The following is a 24390-nucleotide window of genomic DNA, read 5'->3' as shown; positions in this document are numbered from 1 at the left end:
TTTACTTAACAGCTCACATCTTGTATATTTAGCCTTTCACAGTAAATTCTTTCAGTTTGTGGTTTCAAATGCAGTTAAATGCTGTAACAATTTCCTGCCAAACATTAGTTTCACCACCCACCCAACAGGTTGCCAGCAGGGTTGTAGCAAACCTAGCAGGGGAATAAAAAAGTGGTTGGTTTTTTGTTTTCTTTTTTACATCCCTTTTACATTTCTTTTGGGGCATTTGAAACAACACTTGTTGGGTTGTTGGTAGCTATATTTTTGAACAGGCATTTTTAAATTAATCCAGCTCCAACTGGAAGGTAATGAGGATACTGCACTGCAGCAAGCAAAAAGGCACAGGCTACAAAGTCAGTTAAAGGAACAGTACCATGGTGTAGAGGGCCTAGCCATGATGGGATTATGTGACATATATTTTATACAAGTATTCATTCTCTTTTAGTTCTATGCACTACAAAAGTTCTATGCAAACACTTTTATTGACCAGTTGTTTTTATTGTTATGTCTATTTTTTTTTCAAGTTTAATCTCAAAGAATTTGTAAAAATTTGGGGGAATAATACCCCTTTTCTGTTTTCTTATGTTTTATGTTTCTTATGTTATATGTAGTCCCGATATGGTGTCATACGGTTTAAGGAGTTACTCCAGGTGAGCTTGGTACTGAATGCATACTTCTGAAGCTCTTTCTCTTCTGTTTTTATGTGTTTCTCCTCAGGGACCATGATATCAGTCAGATTAACTATATGTATGCTCAGTATGTTAAAAACACCATGCAGCCTCTCAACATTGCTGACGTCACCAAGGATCAGCGCTTTCCCTGGACGGTGTGTACTCTTATCTTTTCTCTTTTTTTCTCCTTTTTTCCTTTTCCCAAAGTGAGTAATTATCCATCTTGTTCTCACAGAGTGAAAACCCAGATCACTCCAGCAACCAGATAAAGAGTTTGCTCTGCACTCCCATAAGGAATGGCAAGAAGGACAAAGTCATTGGTAGGCTTTGTTTTGCTGCCTGAATATTAGCATTAGCAATATGAAAGTACTATTGTGTTCCATGTCCTTAAACATAACAAGAGAATAATAACTGTACAACAATTTAGGCACTTTAAAGACCATACATTAATTACAAAGAAAAGCCAACAATCAAAACAACCCCCTACAAGCAAGCACTTAGCAACAGTAGGAAGGAAAAACTGCCTTTTAACAGGAAGAAACCTCTGGAAGAAACCCTCCAGGCTCAGGCCCAACTAGTCATCTAGTTGGGGAAGTGGGGGATTTAGGACAAAATACACGCTGTGGAAGAGAGCCAGAGATTAAATACACAGTGTTTTATATATACACAGAGTGAAAAGATTGTAAGTGTAAGTATCTAGTTTGACATTATGTTTCTGAGATTTGTAAGGATGAGTACAATAACTTCAGTTTTATCTGAATTAAGAAGCAGGAAGCTAGAGGTCATCCAGGCCTTTATGTCTTTAAGACATTCCAAACTAATTGATGTGCGTCTTCTGCCTTTCTGGATAGATAAAGCTGGGTGTCATCTGCATAACAATGAAAATGTGTGTAATGCTTTCTAATAATACTACCAAAGGGAAGCAGTATTATCAGTTAATTATTATCAGTTAATTCAGCAAAATACTAATAGATGACAACTTGTCTAGACAAGTGTCCTCCTCAAAACAAATGAAAGCATAAGGTAAATTCACAGCACTGCATGCTTTGAAACAACTGACATCTCTCAATGGTGGCATGGTGGTTTAGATTCTGGTTTCAGTCAGATGTTTCAATGTTCTTCTTGTGCCTGCATAGACTTTTGGTGCTGGAGTTCCGGTTTCCATCCAGAGACATGCTTGTTGGGTTAGTTGGTTATTTAGTGTTTCTGTTTGCTGGAGCATGCCCAGGCATTGTAGGGAGGTCATACAGGCACGTGGAGGCCACACACAATACTGAGCCTCATTTTGACTTGTTTTAAGGACATTACATCAAAGTTGGATCAGCCTGTAGTGTGTTTTTCCACTTTAATTTTGTGTGTGACTCCAAATCCAGGCCTCCATTGGTTAATAAATTTGATTTTAATTGACAATTTTGTTGTCAGCACATTCAACTTTGTACAGAACAAAGTATTCAATGAGAATATTTCATTCATTCAGATCTAGGATGTGTTATTTGAGTGTTCCCTTTATTTTTTTGAGCAGTGTATAAAGGTGTTTGCATAAACCTGGCTAATTAGCTAGTTGTTGCTGTTAGTTGGATGGCTCAAATCATCATGACACTGATGATGAAGAGAACTTGAAAACCACCTTCATTCTTTTAGGTTCCGCGTGTTCGTTGATCGGAAAGATTTCACACAACACATAGGATAAGGAGTCAATTACTAAATTTAATAAAGCCATTTCAAACAGGTTTACAGAGTACTCTGGTTCAGAATTGTCGAAGCTGCCTAATACAATCAGTCAGTGCAGCTTCACACAAGTCTGACTCCGCTCACTATCTTAGTCCAACTTTTATACACAGACTTAGACACAGTTACACAGTTATTGAAATATGCAAGATGTTGCCTTGTACAACAGGGGACAGTAGCAGGCTTATCAGTTCCTTCATCTGTGGCCTTCGCTGTCACCAGTTAACAGCCTCATCTGGGTTCTGTAGGCATCAGACCAAAACACACATTCTTTTCCAGTAGCTCATCCAGCATGATTTTCTTGCCTCTCTGCTATGCTGTCTTATTTCTGTCTCCTGTGCAGTGTTATTTCATCACCTTCACCTTGTTGTGAAGATTAATGCTGTGATATGCTACTTGATGCTATAGTTCTATTTAAATTGTTATATTTATGGTATGTCTACTGTGCAGGTTATTTCCACTCTTTCCTTCAGTGAAATGGGCCTTTCTTTCCTTTCTTATAGGGCCCCAAAACAATGCAAATCAAATTTTTTTTGAGGCGGGGGCTTAATTATTGCTGGAGCAGTGCAAATCATCTACTAAAGACATGTTTGGTATCTTGTGATGGATTGGCGATGTTCGTTTAGCGACTTGTCCAAAACAGTAAACAGTAACAGCTCTAAAACAGTAAGGATAGAGTCCAGCCAACTAATGACCCTGAGTTGGTTAAAGAGTTAAGAAGATGGATGGATGGTACATTTAAGAGGGTGTTGTTTAATGTTTAATGAAAAATGAACTGATCCAGTGACAACAAGGTTTACAAGGTTTTAGGGCCTATTGAAAGTGAAGTGTAGACATTACCAAATGGATGAAGTAATGTGTGTTTGTGTTTACATGTAGGTGTGTGTCAGTTGGTGAACAAAATGGATGAAGTGTCAAGCACCATCAAGGCATTCAACAGAAATGATGAGCAGTTCCTGGAGGCATTTGCCATCTTCTGTGGTCTCGGCATCCAGAACACACAGATGTATGAAACTGTAGAGAGAGCTATGGTCAAGCAGGAGGTCACTCTGGAGGTCAGTCATGCAATGATTAACATAATTATTTGATCCCCTGCTAAATGTGTAAGTTTGTTCACTTTGAAACACATGAACAGTCTAATTTTATGGTAATTTCATTTCAATAAAGAGAGACAGAATATCAACCAAAAAGCTAGAAAAAAAATGGGGTGAGGATGGTCATGAGGAAGGTGGTGGATCACTCCAAAACTACAAGGGAGGAGCTTTTTAATGATCTGAGTAGTACGAAGTACTGAGTAGTAGTAAGAAGCTGTACTTTAGGTTCCAAAATGGTGCTGGTGTTTGTGGCTGGCCATCTCTCATTGTCATTTTTGTTCATTATTCTGTTGTATCTGGCTCTCTGCACTAAAGGGATCATGTCACTGTTGGTGGTAAGCTTGCTGCTATAAGGGCTCTCATTTCAGCCTGTCTCTGAACTCTCTGCCTCTGTCTCATTTTCTGCTGTTTTTAACTAGTCTGAGCCTCTGACTCTGGCATTCTTAGAGGATGTGGTTCATTCCCACCTGCTTTAAAAAGTCCATTATAGTCCCTGTCCCAAAGAAACCACACCCCAGCAGCCCCAATGACTTCAGGCCCATAGCACTCACCTCTGTGGTGATGAAGTGTTTTGAGAGACTCATCAAGACATTCATCACCTCCTCACTGCCCAACACCCTCGACCCACTACAGTTTGCATACCGGCCAGACAGATCCACAGATGACGCCATATACTTCCTCCTCCATAAGACCCTTTCACACATAGACACTGGTAAGGGGAACTATGTGAGAGTGCTGTTTGTAGATTACAGCTCAGCATTCAACACCATAGTTCCCTCCAGGCTGGTCTCTAAGCTGCTGGACCTGGGCCTGGGCCCATCCCTGTGCAGGTGGGTTCACAGCTTCCTGACCAGCAGACCACAGGTGGTACGAGTGGGTCACCTCACCTCATCCTCCCTCACCCTCAACACTGGATCCCCCCAAGGCTGTGTGCTCAGCCCTCTGCTGTACTCACTGTACACCCATGACTGCGAGGCCACGTCAGAGTCCAACGTCATCATCAAGTTTGCTGACGACACTGCTGTTGTGGGACTAATCTCCCACAATGAGGAGACAGCCTACAGGAGAGAGGTCTCCCGCCTGGAGAACTGGTGCCAGGAGAACCACCTCCTGCTCAACGTCAGCAAAACGAAGGAACTGATCGTGGACTTCAGCAGGAAGCAGCAGAGGGACTACCATCCACTTGTCATCAGTGGTGCTGAGGTGGAAAGAGTGGACACTTTCAAATACCTGGGAGTGACCATCTCACAGGACCTGTCCTGGACTCATCACATAAACATCACTGTGAAGAAGGCCAGACAGCGTCTCTACCTCCTCAGGCGGCTGAGAGACTTCAAGCTCCCACTCAAGGTGCTCAGGAACTTTTACACCTGCACCATCGAGAGCATCATGCGTGGGAGCATCACCACCTGGATGGGAAACTGCACCAAGCAGGACTTCATGGCCCTAAAAAGGGTGGTTCGTTCAGCTGAACGGACCATCAGAACCACCCTCCCCAACCTGCAGGACATTTACACCAAGCAGTGCAGGCTGAGGGCCATGAAGATCCTAAAACAGCCCAGCCACCCCGGACACTCTCTCTTCTCCCTGCTCCCATCAGGCCGGCGTTACCGCTGCCTGAGGACTAAGACTGAAAGGTTGAAGAAGAGTTTTTACCCACAAGCCATCCATCTGCTCAACTCTGAGCCCTAACTGGACCATTATTGCACAATGTAAATATTATAATTTATAATCTATAATTCCACGTAAAAGTGTGCATAGTGTATAGTATATAGAGTATAGTGTATAGTGTGAATTACTTTTTTTATTTATTTTTTTATTCTTCTTCTTATTTATATGTGTGTGTATATATGGTTGCAGGTACAAAATACATTTCACTGTGCATTGTACTGTGTATAACTGTGCATGTGACAAATAAACACTATCTTATCTTATCTTATCTTATCATATTAAGCCCTCAGGTTCTCCCTGTGATTCTGCTCCACTTTGATTTTTTTAAAGAGGTTTTTCCTAATATAGGTCAATCAGTCCTTCCATCCATCCATCCATTTTCTTCCGCTTATCCAGGGCCGGGTCGCGGGTGCAGCAGCCTAAGCAAAGAAGCCTCCCTCTCCCCAGCCACCTCCTCCAGCTCATCCCGGAGGACCCCAAGGCATTTCCAGGCCAGCCAAGAGATATAATCTCTCAAACATGTCCTGGGTCTGCCTCTGGGCCTCTTGGAACATGCCCCCTAGGACATGCCTGGAACACCTCACCCAAGAGGCGCCCAACTCACTCCTTTTGATGTGGAGGAGCACCGGCTCTACTTTGAGCCCCTCTCAAATGGCTGCACTCCTCATTCTATCTCTAAGGGAGAGGCCATCTACCCTTGGGTTCACCTAGTGTATTTTTTCTGGATTTTTGGTTGATGTCTCTCTCCATTTAAAATGAAATTACCATGAAAATTAGAGACTTTATTTCTTGTAAGTGAGCAAACTTAGAAATTCAGCAGGGGATCAAATAATTATTTCCCTGAATAAACATATTGTCTGTCTCTCCTCCTTTCCAACTCTTACTATACTGTAGATTTTCTAATTTTTAGTAGCCTGTGCATTTGCAGTTGCAAAGCCATCATGACAAAAAACAAAATTCTAATTAGAAGATGTTACTTAAAAAAAAGGGAACAAAGAAAAATTTTAAGCTGCATTTTCACCCAAATTAGTGTACTTGGAACTTTTACTCACAGGAATATTTTTCAAAGAGCTAAAAGGTTCCTGTGAATAAAAGTTCTATAGATGAGGAAAATTAGATTCATATATAATGCAAAGGCTGTTTTTACACATACTTTTTGTTGCACATCTATACAACAAAAACTGACTTTTGTTTACAAGAGTTTGACTCTGGCACAATGCGGCACGGATGTTCAGTTTCCATTGCAGCGTAAGATCTACTGGACTGACTCTTTGACAAATATTTGATAATATTTTGTGACAATTTTGATGTAAATTCTAGAAGTAGTACTTTTTACTCCTAAAAAAAAAAAAACACATCATGCCTTGGCATTATCAGTAGTTAGAATATGCTCAGAGGTGCAGACCACCTAAAGCAGCCTGCTAGTTCTAGGCAGGAAAATGGCCTTAAGTTGTTGAGCCATTCTTTGTGTGTGTTGGATTGTAAAATATTTTTTCCAAAATTTAATTTAAATTCTATCCATTCAGTTCCTCCAAATAAGAGAATTTTCACTTTAAATGAAAGTGATGAACTGACCAGCATTACCAATCCACACTGGATTATTGAGTCAGTGCCTGACAGCAAGACTTCGTGGTTTGACTTTCCTCCTGGGGCTTTCTCCCAAGCACAGTATAGAGTAGCATTTCTGTCTAATGTTAAGAAATAGAGATGACTGCCACAGTGGGGAGGCTCTGATTACACAACACATTTATGTGTACAGTTCAACTGAAAAGCAGCAACTGCATTATAGGCAGGGAGAAATAATACCTCGTGTAATGTGTTTTCACATGCATAGTAATAAAACAGATAAGATACTTACTGATGACATTTTCATACTACTACTTCATACTACTACCAAGCAAAGACTATCATGTTACAGCATTAGATGGCGAGTTGGTGTGATGTTTAAGAATTAAGAGAAAAGAACACCACTTCAACATGTTTTCTGTAGGAAAAAAAACAGCAGCCTATATATATATATATATATATATATATTGCCGCTATATAGTGGCAATTCACAACATCAATCGCCTCAAGACACTTTATATTGTACGGTAAAGACCCTACAATATTAAAAAGGAAATACCTTTTTAAAATACCTGGGTCTCTCCACCATTTGGTTGAGAACTGAAGAAGCCTTTCGGATGAGAGGTGAAACGTCTTCAAGAAACAAAAAGAAGTCCAGTCGCCTTTTTCAAGCTCCAGAGACTACTATGACCTGGATGACTGAGAATCTACACAGACTTAAAAAGGAACCCCAACAGTGGGAAGGAAGAATTCACTTTTAACAGGACAAAACCACTGGGAGAATCCACTGTGACCAGTTGGAGGTGAGGGGAAAGAGAGGAGAGTAGAGAGAGATAGGACAAAAGACATATTATTGGAGAGACAGCCAGAGTTTAATAATTGCTAATGATCAAATATAGCAGTAGTGAAAAAAAAACGCAGGGAGTGGAAAAAAGATGAAAACAACAGTTGTCAACTATTAGCTCTATATGTCGTATGTATTGCTTAAAGCTGGGATAAAGTAATTATCTCTTAAGTGTTTTTACATAAAAAATTATGGGTGCATTGATTTAATAACCCAGTAATGTGGTGGGTCCAGCCGACCTCCAAGCATTGGCTGAATTAACACAACATGAGGATTAACATTTGCACAATTGTTGATTACTTTGCTTTTCTGTCAACCTTTGAAAGCCAAAAAGCACAAAAGATTTTCAACAAGATCCATTTGGTGTACTTGATGGTGTACTCTTCTTCATAGTGGATTCTTCTTATTCGGTGTTTGACTGACATCTGGTTGATAAGTAGTGCCCCTTTTTTCCTTTTTAGCCTGTCAGAATCCCATTGAGCTTTGCATATCATTTTGACAGCCTGCCAGTATCAGAGCCCTCTTTTTTTTTCTTTACCATCCCCAGAAGTCTCTGAATCACATATTTTCTCAGCAGGCAAGTATGGCATTTTTGCATCTTGTCTGATGTCCATTAATATGCACTGTTCCTATAGAATGTCAAGTCAATCAAATTGATTTATGATTGCTGAAATAATAACAAACTGAGTGCTGCCACAAGGCAGACTGATGACTGAGACTGATCTCAGAGAGCAGCAAAATAGGCAGTGATATGTGCTTTCTACACAAAGCTGATATGTCAGCAAAACTTGAGTTTTTTGTATGGTTGTGTTTCAGGTCTTGTCGTATCATGCCTCTGCTGCAGAAGAAGAATCACGGAAACTCCAGGTAACTATGGTAAATTGAAATGTATTCATTTAACAATATACATTTAGCACACAGAGACACAAATACAGGCAGGTGATGTTAAGGGTAAGAAGAAACAAATATTGTGTAGAAGAGATGCAGTCATGTAACGCAACACCTCTCAGCTAAATAAGTAAGAAAGCACCAGTATGGCAACTGTGTATGGGAGCTTTCCCCACAATCACACTATTGTTAACACAGTGGAAATCAACACCGAATGTGTTGAAGTTGCATTTACTTACATTGAGTAATGGACCTGAATGACACTCCAAGTCAGGGACAAGTTCCTGAGGGGAAAGAGCAGGAGAATGACAGATGGACTGATGTTGTGTCTGTAGTGATGTGGATGCTGTACTGATCCATTGTAGTGAAGAGAGAGCTGAGTGTGAAAGCAAAGCTGCTGATTTACTGTGGTCTACATTCCTACCCTCACCTATGGTCACGAGCTGCAGGTCGTGACCAAAAAAATGAGATTACAATTGACAAAAAAGTTTCCTCCAAAGGGTGACTGGTCTCTCTCTTAGTAATAGAGTGAGGCACTCAGCCATTTTGGAAGAACTCACAGTACAGTTGCTACTCCTCCACATCAAAAAGATATCGTTTTGGTTGATTGGGCATCTGACTAGGATGCATAATAGGTGATTCCAAGGCTATGGATATATATTTTGGTAATGGCACCTGGAAGACATGGAGCAGAATGGTTGGACTGGTGGATGAACTTTTATGGTTTATTTAAGAATGTTCATGGTAACATATATGTATAGTAACTTTTTTCATTGGATGGTTGGATGAGATTCAGATGACTATGATTCTTTCTACTATTAGTAATTTGTGGAGAACTAAAATATTTTTTGATCAGATCTTAAGAACTTAAAAGATTGACTCTCTGGTTTTCTGCAAAAATCAACCAAGAAAGAATCATCAGGGACATCCTGATGTCCCTGATGATTTTGTTAAGTAGTTCATTTGTAGCATCTAACTGGCCCTTTGACTTCAAGGTACTTAAAATATGAACCCAACAGAGCAGCTCGCAATCCGCACCAGCCCCAATAGTGGCACTGCTCGACCATCTGAAAAGGTCCTGCTCTCATCCCCTCTGCTTGTAGTAAACTGGCTGAACAAATAGCATAACCTGATTAAGTGGCCTCCCTTGGGTCCAAGAAAAAAGCATGTGTCTCTTGGTAACTAGGACACAGACTTGAATTTTTTATTTTTTTTGGTACAGTCTACTCAAGCGATGGCTACATGCTGCACAGTGCACACGTCATAACTGCATTTTAAAATGAAAGTTACTTCTGTAACAGAACTGTGGTTTAAATCGGATTATTATGTGATTATTAGTCATTAGTTCAACTAAAAAAATGCAGGAGTTTACCTTTTGAATTTGCAGCATGTTGCATTTCCTACTGTTTGTATATACATATTGTGTGTGTTTGAAGTTAGCCACCATTCCATCAGCCCAGTCCCTCCATCTTGTGGACTTCAGCTTCAGTGACTTTGAGTTGTCAGACAATGAAACCACGCTGGCTACCATACGCATGTTTGTCGACCTCAACCTAGTCCAGAACTTCCAGATGAAGTACACGGTAAGAACTGACCTGGAATTTTACAAAAGCAGGCTATATTTAATATGGATACCATCAAAAATAAATATGTTGACGTTGAGGTTATTTTGATCTCATTTGTGTGATATCATCTGGGTTCTTTTTGTGTAAAATTATATATATATATATATATTAGGGGTGGGACTTTAACGCATTAATTTCGATTAATTAATTACGGGGAAATTAACGAATTAAAAATTTTAACGCATTTTAACGCACTTTGCACCGTGGAACGTTTCTCAGTGCACGAGTTCCCGGCATACAGATTATATCGACGCACAATGTCCAAATTCAGGGGCCGCATCCTGCGAAGGACCCAGCCCACGTCCTTCAGAGCCCACAAAGACCGCAAAGGGAGGACGTGAGCAGCTAGCCTTCATATCAGCGTCACCTGTCCTCACCTGTAGCTCATGTCGCCTAGCAACCGTGAGTGTGAAGCCCAGCTGTGTAAAAGCAGCTGGTTAAACGGAGAACGAACTTTTTCTCCTTTTTGTGGTTTAATTTTAAGTCTTTCAAATAAGCTGTTAAAACAAGTATGACACATTTCAACATCAAGGAATACAGCTGAGAGAATGATTAATTTTCAACTATATTAAGTGAGACATTAATGTTGAATAAAACTATCCAGTTATGATGCTTAACTTTAATTTCAGGTGTTTGCTTATCACAGGAGCACTGCCAGCCTTCGTTGGTCTGTGTAGTAGACTGGTGGGAAACTAAACAAAATTTTGAAGTTTAAGCTTATGTATATTGATTCATTCATCAACCAAACTTAAATTAATATTTCTCATGTCAAATATTGAAATGCGATTAAAATGCGATTAATTTCGATTAATTAATTAATTACAAAGCTTGTAATTAATTCGATTAATTTTTTTAATCGAGTCCCACCCCTAATATATATATATGTATACACATTAACCAGCTGTAATGGCTGGACAGTCCTGCCTTAGCACAACATGGAAGCTCTTGTCAGGCATCATAGAGGCAGGCATATGGCTCAATACATGAGCAGGACCCAGAAAGGAATTTGCAGTAACACCAGCAGAGCTAAACACCAGCTACTGGTGGATAGAACAGTCAGTTGTGACTGTAAGACCAGACTGACTGAAGAAAGTCTATGACTCAATGCCACATACATGGATCCTGGAATGCTTAGAACTGTACAAGCTCAGCAGGACCCTAAGAGCCCTCATCAGGAGTTCAAAGGGGCAGCCAACTTCAAGCCAAGTCACCATCAAGTGCAAGATTTACCAACAAGATGCTCTTTTCCCACTGCTGTTCCTCCAGATCATTACCAAGACTGGATATAGGTACCGACTACAGAATAAAGCAACCATTAGCCACCTCTTCTACATGGACAACATCAAGGTGTATGGTTGATTGTATGGTAAGCTGGTCAAAGGACTAGCTAGTGTTTCACTGGCATGAAACACTGACACTGACAAGGAAGCTTCTTAGATGTATGGAGGGTTTCCCCCCTCAAATCCAGAACCCTGAGACTATATGCCAGGCTATATATTTCTCAAAGTTGTGGGGCACACCCCCCTTCCCAATTTCTTATTTTTTTCCATATTTGTCACACATGTTTCAAATAATCAAGTCATCAAGTAGGTTAAAATTTCTCAAAAAGCAACACATTATGCCAAGATCTAAAAAAACAGCTGAAAAACAAATTCACTGACATCTCTCAGTCTGGAAAGGCTTTACAAGGCCATTCCTAAAGCTCTGGGACTCTAGCGAACCACAACAAAAGCCATTATCCACAAGTGGAGAAAATTTGGAACAGTGGTAAACCTTTCCAGGAGTGGCCAAAATGACTCCAAAAGGGCATTGGCAACTGATCCAGGAGGCCACTGAAGAACCCAGAACAACATCTGAAGAACTGCCTGCCTTACTTTCCTCAGTTAGTTTTCACGAGTCAACATTAAGAAAGAGACTGGGCAAAAATGGCACCCAAGGGAGAGTTTCAAGGCAAAAACCACTGCTGACCAAAAAAGAAGACAAAGGCTCATCTCATATTTCCCATATTTGCCTTTTGGGAAAATAGTCTGTGGACTGACAAGACAAAAGTTAAAATCTTTAGAAGGTTTGAATCCCAGTACATCTGACAGTAAACTAACACAGTATTTCATAAAAAGAACATTATACCAAGAGTCAAACATGGTGGTTGTAGTGTGATGGTGTGGGACTGCTTTGCAGCTTTAGAACAAGGTGCTAAAATTAATGAAGCCACAAATTCTGTTCTCTACCAGAAAATCCTGAAGGAGAATGTCCAGCCTTGAAGCTCAAGTGCACTTGGGTTATGCAGCAGGACAATGATCCAAAGCACACCAGCAACTCCACTTCTGAATGGCTACCCCCCACCCCCCCCCCCCCCCCCCCCCCCCCCCCCACCAAAAACTACGAAATAACTCAGTAGAGTAAATTCCTCGTCCATCCCAAATTTTCTGTGTACTCAATCATAAATTACTTGAGCAGAAAGACTATAAATTGATTTTAGTCAGTGGCGGATGCTGGTCTTTCAAGGAGGGGAAGCTCGATTTCGGCCTACATCATAAAATGTGTCGGTTTATTTATACGTAAATTCTACCCTCCGTTCCTTTACAAGAAAATGATCTGTGACTCTGTCGTACCAACAAGGCGTCTTTTCCAGGGACTTGACTAGTGTCCTCTCAATGGCCAGCAGAGCTAGGCTGCTTAAACGGCCTTGGCCCATGGTGTTGCGGGTGTAAGACTTGAGCCGCTTTAAACAGGAGAAGCTCCTCTCTACACCTGCAGATGTAGCTCCAATTGTTGCCACTAATGACAATAGTTTGTACACCTGAGGCATTGCACTGTCCAACTCCATGTCTTTCAGAAACAGCAAGAAATCACATAGCTTTCCCCTGTTGCCCTGCAAGTTGAATATAGGACTTGAAGTTCAGACCTCAGTCTCCCTGAATCAAAGAACTGGCCAAAACTTTTCAGGACACTCTGAAATGCCTCCTCTGGAAACACTTGTCTCATCTCATCAAATTTCCCTGGATTGACCAATTCCAAGAAGTGCAGACTTTCCAAATTTGCAAAACGCCGAGGTAGCCGCTCTATGAGATTGTCTAGGATGGCCATGTACAGATTTCTGTAGCGCTCCTTGGGATCCTGTAGTTGTGACAGACGGCGTTTTCTCATGGGCTCAGTTTGTGGGTCTGATGTGAGATCTGCTGCTCTGGCATAAACAGCTTGGAAAGCCCCCTCTGACCTCTTCTCTTTGACAAAAGCAAGAAGAGACTCAATTCTTTTCTTGCAGTACAGAACATCCATAGCTCTCTGCTGGACAATGTCAAACACCACATCAGTCTCAGAGAAGATTTGTTCATATGTGTACAACATGAACACAAACTCAAAATCCTCCAGTTTCATCAGAAGGCCTTTGGCACAGTCTAATGTGTCATCATCCATGGACTTATCTGCAATGATCATCTCAAAGGTTTGCAGGAGGGCATCATAATTGTTTGCCACAGTGCTCACTATCCGTGATGTGAAATTCCATCGAGTAGGAGCATTTCTGGGCAACCTTGAGCAGCCTGCAGACTCAAGAAAAGACATCCTCTTTGTGGATTTTGAGAAAAATGTGGCAAACCCAGAGAGTGATGCAAAAAATATTCTGCACTCAGATAAGCATTTAGCCCCCTGAGACAGAACCAGATTCAGTCTGTGTGCATAGCAATGCACAAACATTGCACTGGGGGCTATTGCTTTAACTTTGGCCTGCAAACCATTGAGAGCTGAAGCCATGACAGCAGCCCCATCATAGGTTTGCGCCACAAGTTTCTCCCTGAAATTGTAGCCCTGCATGTTCTCATTCAAGACTTCAAAAACAGACTGAGCATCTCTTCCCCCAGAAACATCAAAAAATCCAACAAAGCGCTCCTGAATTTTACCTGTCCTATCCACATAGCGAACAATGACAGAGAGTTGAGCATGGCAAGCTATATCAGTTGTTTCATCTCCCTGCCATGCAAAAAAGGGAGCAGCCTGGATTTCATCCTTGATCTCATCAGAAACAGTGGCTGAAAGAGCAGAGATCAAGTCATTTTGGATTGCATGGGACATACCAGAAAACACAGCTGATGACTGGAATTGTGTGGCTAGGACAGAGTCATATTTAGCTAATGTTTCATTAAACTCCCTGTAATTCCCCTTGTTGAATGATTCAACACTCTCATCATGCCCCCTAAATGACAGCTCCTGACGGCCAAGCAAGGAAGTCACATCAATAAGGCGGTTTAGAAAAGCTCTGTTTTGTTTAACTGCTTCATTATGTTTTGCCACTTGAATGCGAGCGCCTTCATTGATTGCATGCTCAACCCTGACTTTGCCCAGGCAACTTAACCTTGCACATGCATTCACATGTTCATTGCTTTTTTCATGCCTTTTGTATGCCCTGTCAAAGTCGGACAGATCCCCAAAACCCACTTTTGACCAAACAACACATCCCTGAGATGGTTTCATCAAGAGGCATGGCCAACAGTACATTTTATTTGTTACAGCACTTCCAGTCAGCCAGCTCACTTTGTCATACCAGGACAGCTGAAAAGACCTGTTACTTTTCCCCACCTTTTGCACCAAATTAATCTGAGGAGTTGATCTGCCCTGCTGTTTAACTCTAAGTTTTTCTTCGTAAGGAAGACTATCAAATGGCTTCGCCAAAATCTGGTCCACAACATTTAAACTGTCTGCCATTATGTGCAGCTTGCTACCTAGCTAGCTTGCTCGCTAGCAGGGACTGGCGCGAGGCTAGTGTGAAGTGTGTCCGCCTGTGAGTGCTTTGTGACGGTGGAGGGGCTCAGCAGCACCGCTGGACAGAAACTGAGACAGAAGTCAGAAAGAGTGATAGAAGTCAGTCTCCAAACACAAGCAGCTACAAAAAAACACCAGAAATAGAAGCTCGATTTGTCTCTAGTCGTTTTTAACAAAGAAAATGCCTCTAAGAGGATTAGGAAAGTCTCCGGTTCAACTCAGAACAGAATGAAAATTCAAAAATGCTCCCACGGATGTTTACACCAAAAGATCGCTGATTCGCTCATTTCGCTGTCAATCAAAAGGGATTCAGCCTCAGACAAATCATCCAATCATCATGCAGAAGCTGAGCGTCCGGGCCAGCCGAGGCCAGCCCACTGCCCCATAGACCCCCAGAGACGCTGAGCGTCCAATGGGCGGGACAAAGCCCAGCATTTATCCAATGACTCGTCTCGTTTCACTGCACTCTTTGCTTCGCTATTGAACTCTGCGGACGCTCAGCGTCCACACCGTTTAAAGCACTGGGAAGCTGCGGGAATGAGTGAGAGGAAAGCCGCATCGTTACCAGTGAAAGGAAGCTGATTCTGAACAAAAGTTGAGCGCGTTGTAGCGCATATTTAGTCAATGACATGTACACACAACAGTATATATTTGATCACTTATTTTTTGACATTTTAGGGGAAGCTGAGCTTCCCTTGCAGTCTTAGAGCAATCGCCTCTGATTTTAGTGGCTCTTAAAAACTGTGAAGATGATATTTCCTCTATCTCACAATGGTAAATAATCCTTTTACAATATCCTGGATCCAGATCATGATCCAGAGCACCACCACAATTTAAACAATTGTTCCTTGTACCACCCCAACAACTCCAGAAATTCTCATCAGAATCCAAGCTAAGAGAAGAGCTAGAAAAGATGTGGAATGTGAAGGCACCAGTTGTCCCTGTGATAATTGAAACACTTGGAACAGTGACCCCCAAACTGGGAGGGTGGCTCCAGCAGATTCCAGAAACAACATCCGAGATCTCTGTCCAGAAAACTGCGGTCCTATGAACAGCTAAGATACTGCATAGGACTTTCAAGCTCCCAGACCTCTGGTAGAGAACGCAAGGTTGAAGGGCAAACAAAGACTGTGTGCAGGATGAATGGGGGATTTATAATCTGGGAAAGATTTTAAGGCCATTTCCAATCTAAGAAAGTAATAATCACAAGTGGAAGACATTCAAGACAGTTGCCAGTCTTCCTAGGAGTGGATGCTCCAGCAAGTTCACCCCAAGGTCAGACTGTGCATTGCTCAGACAATGCAAAAACCCCAAGATCTACATTTCAGACTTTACAGGCTTCAGTTAGCATTTTAAATGTGAAAGTTTAGAACAATAGAATTTGAAAATGACTGAACAAATATGGCTTGTTTGGAAGGATTGCCAGGGGAAAGCCTCTTCTCTCTAAAAAGAACAGGTCAAAAAAAAAAAAAAGCAGGACAACATGGCTTACGTTTTTAAAAAAAAAATTGTACATTTGGTAAAAATCTAGAAACCTACATTTTAAGCAAAGCTAAAGTTTTGGGTTTTTTTTAATTAAAACGTTTAACTATCGTACATACACTTCAAGCCAAACCATTCATCAAATTAAGCAAACTGGCAATGAACAGTAACAGTAACTGTTACAGAGTACCACAACAACACTAATTATTTTGTATATAACAGAGGTCTTATTTTCTTAAAGTATAATATGGCAATCACCACTGATCACTTGCCCTTTCTTACCATGAACAGCTGGTTTACGCCAAGCCTATCAGATGTCTGATCAAACGCACTTTGAATTACCATAATTACAGGACTGCAAATGGTGGACTTCTGCAGGTGGGCCTGTGGCAAATTAAAGGTTAAACCATTAGCTCAGTGATTCCCAAAGTGGGGGCCTGGGCTGCGAATGTACTGCAAGTGAGCTGGAGTAATAACAAATTCATTTTGAAATTTCTAATGTGTATGTACAGTTACATATTATACAAATGTATTTAATTATATTAAAACTGGTAATAGGAGGTGGTTAGTGTCTCAGTGGCAAGTGTTCCATTCAATTGAAATTTGGTATGTGCTTTTAATTTACTATGTGCCCCAAGTAAGAACACTTCTATGCAGCATTTCTGTTACACAGCCTGTCTTCTGCAGAGTCTGTGTCAGTGGATTCTGAGTGTTAAGAAGAACTATAGGAAGAATGTGGCCTATCATAACTGGAGACATGCCTTCAACACTGCCCAGTGCATGTTTGCACTCCTCAAGTCAGGACGCTTACAGGTAAATGTAATAAAAAAGAGTCAATGATTCAATGAAGGACACATTAAGTAATCAACATGCCTTGACACTTTACATACTCACCTGCTATCACGTTTGAAAGCATAGGGTACCCCTTTAACACTCTCAAGGTAGTCTGACAGCCTCTCAACATCTGAATTAAATGCAGGTAGACAGTAGCCAAGTGTAGTGGTGTCACTGTCACAGAACTTGCATTGTGATAAAGAAAAATGAAGGACAATATTTTTGAAGATGTGAGAACATTGCTGTCTCACATAGTTAAAGCTGTGAATGGTTGTATTTTTCTGAGCATGTACCAAGTAGTTTTGGTGCCTAAGACTCCCTAAAGTCAGATGTAAATTAGCTTTAAGCCAACTCTGGTACAATTCATCAAATGGCAACATTTATGTTAATATTGTACTTGGTCCCTTTTGAAATAGGTGGAATAAAGAAAAAAGTTAATGAAGTAGTTGTCTCAAAAAATCAAATCTCAGACTGAGTATGAAAACAAAATAAAAAACAAAAGCAAAAACATGGTGGTCCTTGGTGCCAAATGGTAAATAGACTGGTTCTTATATAGCACTTTCTACTCTACATGAGCACTCAAAGCACTTAATCCCTTAATGACAGCCCCTCAAAATCTGAAATAGATGCCGGGAGACAGTAGCCAAATCTCCTTCAGTGGTGGTGTCACTGTCACAAAACGAAAAGAACAATGAAGTACAGTATTTTTGCAGATGCAACGTTGCTGTGTCAGATAGTTGTCAGTGGCTGTATTAATAAATTTATAGGGTGGCTGTAGCTCAAGAGGTAGAGCAGGTCACCTACCAATCAGTGTTTTAATTCCTGTCTACTCCAGTCTGTGTGCCAAAATATCTGTGGGCAAGATGCTGAACCCTAAGTTGCTCTCTGATGAAACCATCAAAGTATGAATGTGTTGGGTAAAAAGCACTTAGCTGTAGAAGGAGGTAGTGTGAATGGGTCAATGGGGCATGTTGCATGAAGCACTTTGAGTGCTCAAAATAGAGTAGAAAAGTGCTATATAAGAACTAGTCCTTTTACCATTTATTTTTCTGATCATGGATCAAGTTGTTTTGGTGCCTAAAGCTAGCAAAGTAGTTGTTGCCTCACTAAATCAAACTTCAAACTGAGTGTGAAAAGAAAATATTCCATTCATTTTTAAAATTCTGTTTCTCACAGTTGAAGTGTACCTATGCTAAAAATGACAGACCTCTCCATTCTCTGTAGGTGGGAAAACTTGCAAAATTGGCAGTATATTAAATACTTATATAGCACTTTTTTACTCTTCCTGAGCATTCAAAGCACTTAACCCCTTAATGAACTCCTTTGTAATATGTTACCACTCCCCTACCCACCTTTTTACAAGCATTTTTGCCTTTTTTGATGACATGCAGCGAATAATATTAGGCAACAATTCCAATATACCCATTCAGTTTTCAACCTATCACAATCATCCCCAGTGCACGACTTTTGTTGTTGTTGTTGTTGTTGTTTTTTTTAATACTTCCTCATTTGGCACAAGTTTACCCAATGTGTTAAAATTCCATACTAAGAGGTCCTAACCAATCATCCGTATGTGATAAAGAATTTGTTTTCCCATCACATGCCATTTGTGTTCTACTTTTTACACTATAAAAAGATAAAACTCTTATCCTGTAATAAAAAGTCATTGCAGTTAACAGTTTATTATGCTTTTGTTATACAAGTACACTCTGACAGCCAAAGCAAAAACTTTGCTACAGAAGAACTTTAAATGAATTAATTACCTCTTTTGACAGACCTTGGATTAAATAGGGAAAGCAAAATGAGGGTGTTGTAAAGACAATTCTGTAAATCTAGTTTTCAACAGTCATTTAATGGATTTCAGATGGCTTTCAAATATATATCTGGGTTATCTCACAACAGGATTACCTTGAAAAACAAAAACTATCTTATAAAAATGCCTAGTGATAGTGTATTTTAGAGAAAAAATGTCATTAATGCTTGGTTTATATGATTTCCATTTAATGAGCTGTTATGGGTGATCAAAAAGTTTCAAAGGATCACCATGCACTGGCAAGAACTAAACTGTTTAGGAAACAGAACAATTCCTATTATAAAAGGCAATGATTTTTGTGCGAAATTGTCCGCTGCAGAAACAACTTTGCATCCGAGCACCCACATTGCCAACAGTGTGTTAAAACAGCATTCTGTGTACACAACTATCTTGTTTGGTTTGGTTGTGGAGGCAGAATGTCATCTGTTAAGCAGCTTCCATAATGGTGATGCTTATTTTTCACCTCTATTCTTTTTTTTCCTATCTTCCTTCCTTGTCTTAATGCACTTACCCATCTCCTGACAGAACTATATGAGCAATTTGGAGGTGCTGGCTCTGATGATTGCAACTCTCTGCCATGACCTGGACCATAGAGGAGTCAACAACTCCTACATACAGAGGTATAACAAAGAGCATGAGTCACAGAGGTGTATGCATGCAGGGGAGCACACTATATTCTCACTGTGGTTTCTTCTTCTTCAGAAGTGACCACCCACTGGCCCAGCTGTACTGCCATTCTACCATGGAGCATCACCATTTTGATCAGTGCCTCATGATCCTCAACAGCCCTGTAAGCGCACTCACACATATGTAGGAATCATATCACTCTTCTCTGTCCCATCCTTCCACTTCCTGTCTACGTAATTAGAGAAAGTATTAGTTCAAAATGGCTTCTTACATTGTCGTTAGTAGTAGGTGTTGTAGTAGTAGTAGATGTTGTGGCAGATGTAAACTATATTGCCGAAAGTATTCACTCACCCATCCAAACCATTGAATTCAGGTGTTTCAATTACTTTCATGGCCACAGGTGTGTAAAACCAAGCACCTAGGCATGCAGACTGCTTCTAAAAACATTTGTGAAAGATTGGGCCGCTCTCGGGAGCTCAGTGAATTCCAGTGTGGTACTGTGATAAGATGCTAACTATCCAGATGTGAATATTCGTCTTCGAATGTGGACGGTCTTCGTTGCCTTGCTGTAATGTAATCGGCCTATAAATGCGCCCTTCAAAGGATGCAGCCCCTGAATTTGGACAGAGCCTGTCTTTTCTCATGAAATTGTTCCACAGGTTTTTGAGGAATGTGGGGATGATGTAACAGGTCTGGTCACTGATGGAAGTAAGAGGGTGAATCAGTACCTATGAAATATACCTCATGTACCCTTAATATGAAAAATGGGTCATCCCATTGAAGCCTTATCAAGAGAGAACTATACCTTCTGAGATAATATCAAACTGTAATGTTTGCGTACTACACAAATGCAATAATTGTCATCGTTAAACATTATATATATATATATATATATATATATATATATATATATATATATATATATATATATATATATATATATATATAAAATATATATATATATATATATATATATATTAGGGGTGGGACTTTAACGCGTTAATTTCGATTAATTAATTATGGGGAAATTAACGCGTTAAAAATTTTAACGCATTTTAATCGCACTTTGCACCGTGGAACGTTTCTCAGTGCGCAAGTTCCCGGCATACAGATTATATCGACGCACAATGTCCAAATTAGGGGCTGCATCCTGCGAAGGACCCGGCCCACGTCTTTCGCAGCCCACGAACACCACAAAGGCCGGAAGTGAGCAGCTAGCCTTCATATCAGCTGCCGTCACCTCTGCGTAGCTCATGTCGCCTAGCAACCGTGAGTGCGAAGCACAGCTGTGTAAAAGCAGCTGGTTAAACGGAGAACGAACTTTTTCTCCTTTTTGTGGTTTAATTTTAAGTCTTTAATTCAAAATAAGCTGTTAAAACAAGCATAACACATTTCAACATCAAGGAATACAGCTGAGAGAATGATTAATTTCCAACTATAACAAGTGAGACATTAATGTTGACTAAAACTATCCAGTTATGATAATTTAATTTCAGGAGTTTGCTTATCACAGGAGGACTTCCACCCTTCGTTGGTCTGTGTAGTAGACTGGTGGGAAAATAAACAAAATTTTGAAGTTTAAGCTTATGTATATTGATTCATTCATCAACTAAACTTAAATTAATATTTCTCATGTCAAATATTGAAATGCGATTAAAATGCAATTAATTTCGATTAATTAATTACAAAGCTTGTAATTAATTCGATTAATTTTTTTAATCGAGTCCCACCCCTAATATATATATATATATATAATCTCTCAGCTGACCTGATTTCCCAGCTGCTCAGGAAATTCAACTGGGGGGGTAGAGCAGACACTAGCTACAGGATTTTAATCATGTTTCACAAACATTTCTGAAATCAGCAAACACCCGTTCCAATTCACTGATGCTTTTTCTCTTCCTTCATTATTAGATTTAACTCAGCTTATCACTCACAACATTGGTCACTCACCTCTTTGTCAGCAGGAAATTGATGGAATCTGTACTTCTGACCTGTAAGTGGAAGTTTTGCTGTTATTGCTGCATTTGATGGCACAGCAAAATCAGGCACCTTTGGTGTTCATTCTTGCAGACATTCAGAAATCTTTTGGACACTCAAAGCAAAACACACTAAAAGTCTAAAACCATACAACAGACAAATGGTGGCCTTGAAATGATTTGCTAGGGACACATTGAAACGTGTCTCCCTCAATCACTTGACAATGGTCAAGAAGACGTGGGTCATTACCATCAGGGGTTTTGGATGAAACTACTGTGAGACTTTGCCCCACCCTACCTGAAGTAAGGTGTGAGTAGAGGTTGAGGTGCCTGGGAAGGGACCTCAAGACAGCAGAGGCTGACAGCTGGTGTCGTTAGCCATGTAAGCCGTAAGACTGTAGAAGTTTCATCAGACATTCATTAACTCACACGCAGCACATTTCAGCATAAACAAAAGAAGCTCACTAATTTGAACATAAGTACTAAACACTAGATATCCTGGCTACACACAATAGTGAGCCCTTTTGTAAACTCTGTACTGTATTTTCTGATAGATGGAAATGAACACTGTAACTATCATCACTAATATAAAAGCAGTAGCAGGAAGACAGCAGGAAGAAATATAGATAATTTCTTTACACCTGGATTTGAACCTCAATACAGGCAAATCATGGCATATTAGCTGGCCTTTCACAGCTGCAGCTGATTCTTTATGCAGCAGCTGAGCTCCTGGCAGAAGCCATCTCCACCCTCTGATGTCTCTGCATGGCTCTCTGCGAGTACCAAAAATAATTTCAAACTTTATAATTTACAAAACTCTGCGTTATGTCCCTAAAGTCTCCCATTTAGATTCTAAGCTCTAGTTAACAGGAAGTTTCTGCTTCTTTCTATTATGGAAAAATTTCCAGAAAGTCACAGAAGAAACTGATAAACTGATAACTGCCTGCTGGTAATCTAATAGCATGCCCATAATCCAATAAAAATACTGAGCAAATAAAATAATACATTTTTTTTGTAATTCAAGAAGTGTAATGTGTGTCTTCACTGAATAATTTTAAGCACAGGAAAACATTCATCTAGGCTCATATCCTTAACTAGTTAAAGTTTCTAGTACAAAAACAGGATATTATCTCTAACTGGCTTCCCACCCTCCACCTACAAAGCCTAGCTAAGTTTTATGACTTCCTTTCAGTGACTAAAGTCAGCTCCTGTGAGTCCAGCAATTTTGATTTGCATTGCATATGTTTGTTAAGGTGGTATCACAGAACTAATTTAGTGTGTAAAAACTTCTACATTTTTAACTGCTGATTGTAACTGTTTGGTAACTAACAGTACTGAAGTTTCACAAAATGTATATTTTGTTGCTACAGTCACGTGAAAAAGAAAATTCTCACAGGACTCTATGTAGTTTTGTGAAAAAGTACACCCTTGCAGCTTCCATAGGAATTAAGATGGTAAGTAACTAGGTGCTAGTAATCAAATGCAATGGTTAATTGATCATCACCAAATGTGACCAGGTCTATAAAATCAAACGTTTTGTCAGTTTATTGGCCTGGAGCGTTGTGTTAACACAGTGCCACAATCTTCCCAAGAGTGGACATCACAGCAAATACACCCAAGATCAGACCATGAAGTGCTCAGAGAACTTGCAACAAAGCCAAGACTCTACAGACCTTAGTTAGCATGCTAAATCTTAAAGTTCATGAGTACAATTAGAAAAAGACTAAACAAGTATGGAAGTATGGAAGAATCTACAGCATGACTTAAGTTTGCAAACTTCCATCTGAGCAAACCAAAAGATTTCTGGAAGAATGTCCTTTGGACAGACAAGCCCAAAGTGGAGATGCCTGGCAATGTTAACTCCACATTTAGTGAAAACCAAACACAGCATACAGCACAAACACCTCATACCAACTTTTCTGCACAATGGTGGAAGAGTCATAATTTGGGCTTTTCTTGCAGCTGCAGAACCTTGCCTCAACCATGAACTCCTCTGTATACAAAGTATTCTACAGTCAAATATGATGCTACCTGTCAGACAGCTAAAGCTTGGACAGAACTGGGGCATGCAAGAAGATAATGATTCCAAGCACACCAGCAAATCTACAGTGGAATGGTTGAAAAAAAAAGAAAATCAAGGCATTGCAATGCCTCAAAGTTCAGACCTCAACCCAATTGAAAGCTATGCATAACCAAATACCTGCAAACTTCAATGACCTGAAGCATTGTAAAAAAGATTGGGCCAAAATTTCTCCACAACTATGCGAGATTGATAGTCATACAAAAAAATATTACTTCATGTTATTGGTGTTATTGGCGTTTTACAAGCTACTGAATCTTGGGGTGTATTTAGTTTTTATAGGCCTGCATAGACTTCTTTGAAAACTTTCTTTTTTACATGGCTCCATATATATTTCACCCTGGATGTGTAGAGAAGGATATGAGATAATATTGTTATAAAAGCCTAACAAACGGCATATCCTGAAATTCCACTGACCATCTCATTGTAAACATTACAACTCCCCCTTCCCCCATGGTTTGCTTAGACGAGACCTTTTGATGAGGATGTAAGTAACTGGTAATTGGTTTGAACACATCTCAGGAGGGATTTTGGCCCACTCCTCTTTACAGAAAATCACTAAATCATTTAGGTTTCTTGGTTACTGCTTGGCAGCTCAATGTTTCACTTCCCTCCAAAATTTTTTCTATAGAATTGAGGTCTAGAAACTAGCTAGGCCATCCAATGACTTTAATGTCCTCTTCTTTTGCCAATCCTTTGTTTGCCTTGGTGGTATGTTTGGGGTAATTGT

At 40.1% G+C, this 24390-nt stretch overlaps 1 protein-coding gene across 1 annotated transcript in view; it reads left to right on the top strand.

Annotated features, from left to right (window-relative positions):
• pde5ab (phosphodiesterase 5A, cGMP-specific, b) overlaps nucleotides 1-24390 on the top strand; it is a 63138-nt gene that overhangs the window by 29197 nt on the left and 9551 nt on the right. Inside the window, exons 9-16 of the mRNA XM_030722743.1 lie at nucleotides 718-826; nucleotides 907-991; nucleotides 3279-3454; nucleotides 8391-8450; nucleotides 9899-10045; nucleotides 17015-17140; nucleotides 19500-19594; nucleotides 19677-19764. Coding sequence (XP_030578603.1) covers nucleotides 718-826; nucleotides 907-991; nucleotides 3279-3454; nucleotides 8391-8450; nucleotides 9899-10045; nucleotides 17015-17140; nucleotides 19500-19594; nucleotides 19677-19764 — 886 coding nt within the window. The remainder of the gene's footprint in view (nucleotides 1-717; nucleotides 827-906; nucleotides 992-3278; nucleotides 3455-8390; nucleotides 8451-9898; nucleotides 10046-17014; nucleotides 17141-19499; nucleotides 19595-19676; nucleotides 19765-24390) is intronic.

Source organism: Archocentrus centrarchus (assembly GCF_007364275.1).
Source record: "Archocentrus centrarchus isolate MPI-CPG fArcCen1 chromosome 18 unlocalized genomic scaffold, fArcCen1 scaffold_23_ctg1, whole genome shotgun sequence".
Classification (NCBI taxonomy): Eukaryota; Metazoa; Chordata; class Actinopteri; order Cichliformes; family Cichlidae; genus Archocentrus; species Archocentrus centrarchus.
The sequence above is the reverse complement of the archived record's forward strand: the minus strand, read 5'-3'. Positions and strand labels throughout refer to the sequence as shown.